Source organism: Elephantulus edwardii, unplaced genomic scaffold (assembly GCF_000299155.1).
Source record: "Elephantulus edwardii isolate Elephantulus edwardi_28Jun2011 unplaced genomic scaffold, EleEdw1.0 scaffold00029, whole genome shotgun sequence".
Taxonomy (NCBI): Eukaryota; Metazoa; Chordata; class Mammalia; order Macroscelidea; family Macroscelididae; genus Elephantulus; species Elephantulus edwardii.
The window spans coordinates 11,857,918-11,859,503 of NW_006399779.1; the positions used below are offsets into that span (position 1 = coordinate 11,857,918).

Sequence of the window (1,586 nt, forward strand, 5' to 3'; positions counted from 1 at the left end):
GTGGGGGGGGGGACATCAACTGGGGGCCAGGGAAGAAAGATCCAAGTCCACTCCTGGGCACTGGGTCTCAGGGCTCCCTGAGCTGCGAAAGTGTAACTCAGCTCACGAAGGTTTGGGGTCTTACCTCACCTGAATCCGTGCTCTGTTTCCAGTCTTGCAAAGGTGGTGATGTTGGATCCACAGGCTTTACAGTCCCAGCCACCTGCTCAGCTCTGCCTTTCACCCGGGGTCACCTGGGCTCTGCCCCTCCCCCCGGCTCCACCCTCCGCGAGGCTGAGGCCACGCCCCGGCTCCCTGTGAAAAAGAGCCAGACATCACAAAGCCAGTGGTGCGGGTCCAGGCTGCTGCTCCCTGCTGCGCTCGCCTCCCAGCCTCTGTGCAAGCTTCAGGGCTCCACTGGGAGCCAGCGGTCACAGCTGAATTCCATCCCCACCTGAGGTTCGCCTCCCAGCCGCTGTGCAAGCTTCTGGCCTCCGCTGGGAGTCAGAGGTCACAGCTGAATTCAATCCCCACTTCAGGTTCATAAAACAACAACAACAACAAACAAAAACAAACCAAGCCCTGCAACGAGGATTAGAATAACATCTTTAAAGCCCAGGGAACTGGAAGTTTATGGTGTTCTCTTAGGATCTTTTAGAAATAATAAAGCACCAAATTTTAAGATGTGAGAAAATCCAGGAGTCTTCTGATCCGAAAGCGGCGCCATTCAAATCCACTAGATGCTCCTTGGGAGAAGTTTGGACAATCTCCTCCCCTGCGAACAACAATGCTTAAAAAACCCCCTCAAACTCATTTTTCAATTTCTCCAGCGCTGTTGAAACACATGCTTCGCTGGCGCTCTGAACCTCAACCTGGCTGCTCGATTACTCAGCCTTGCTGTTCCCCAAGGCTCCTGCTCACAATCTTTGGTTATGTGGTTAACTCAGTTATTACTTCCAACTCAGGGGGACCCTACCCTGCGCCATCCTCCCAGTCTCCCCAGTACAACTGGATACTCCACTGTCAGCGCCCGCTCCTCACCCCACCCTCCCTCCAATTTACGAGGAACTGAACTTGTTAAGGATTTAAAAGCTTATTGAACTGCTTTGTTCTGGAACCACTGTTTAAACCATTATTTTAAGGTGCAAATATAATGGGAAACTTTGGTTTGGCACATGGAAAGTATCCCGCCCACCACAGATTTAGCTTTTAGAGCATCCTATGATTGAGAGTGGAGAACAGCAGGCCAGCAGTACTAACCATTGTCCAAGACACTAATGTCAGAGAATATGAGACCAACCATCTTTGAGAATTAAGGTAAGAAAGTATTGCATCTCAGAGCTACTACTTAGGCTTGGGGAAGAGAACAAGCATGGAAAAAAATCTGAGCAGATTAAATTATAATGGTACATGCCTTAAGTATCTGATGGCTTTGTGACGTGAAGGATTATGTTTCTCACACACTTAGGGCATTTGCTAGGAGATGCTGTTCCTTGGAGAAGGACGTCATGCTTGGAAAGATGGAGGGACACTGAAGGAGAGAACGACCCTTAACTAGGTAGATTGACCCAATGACTGCAACAATGGGCTCAAGTGCGTCAGAGATG

The 1,586-nt window shown here is 49.8% G+C and overlaps 1 protein-coding gene across 1 annotated transcript in view; it reads right to left on the minus strand.

The window, feature by feature from the left end:
- Positions 1-229: 229 nt before the first annotated feature.
- Positions 230-1,586, minus strand: part of LOC102843759 (CD59 glycoprotein-like) — a 25,534-nt gene continuing 24,177 nt past the window's right edge. The window contains exon 3 of the mRNA XM_006883786.1: positions 230-294. Coding sequence (XP_006883848.1) covers positions 230-294 — 65 coding nt within the window. The remainder of the gene's footprint in view (positions 295-1,586) is intronic.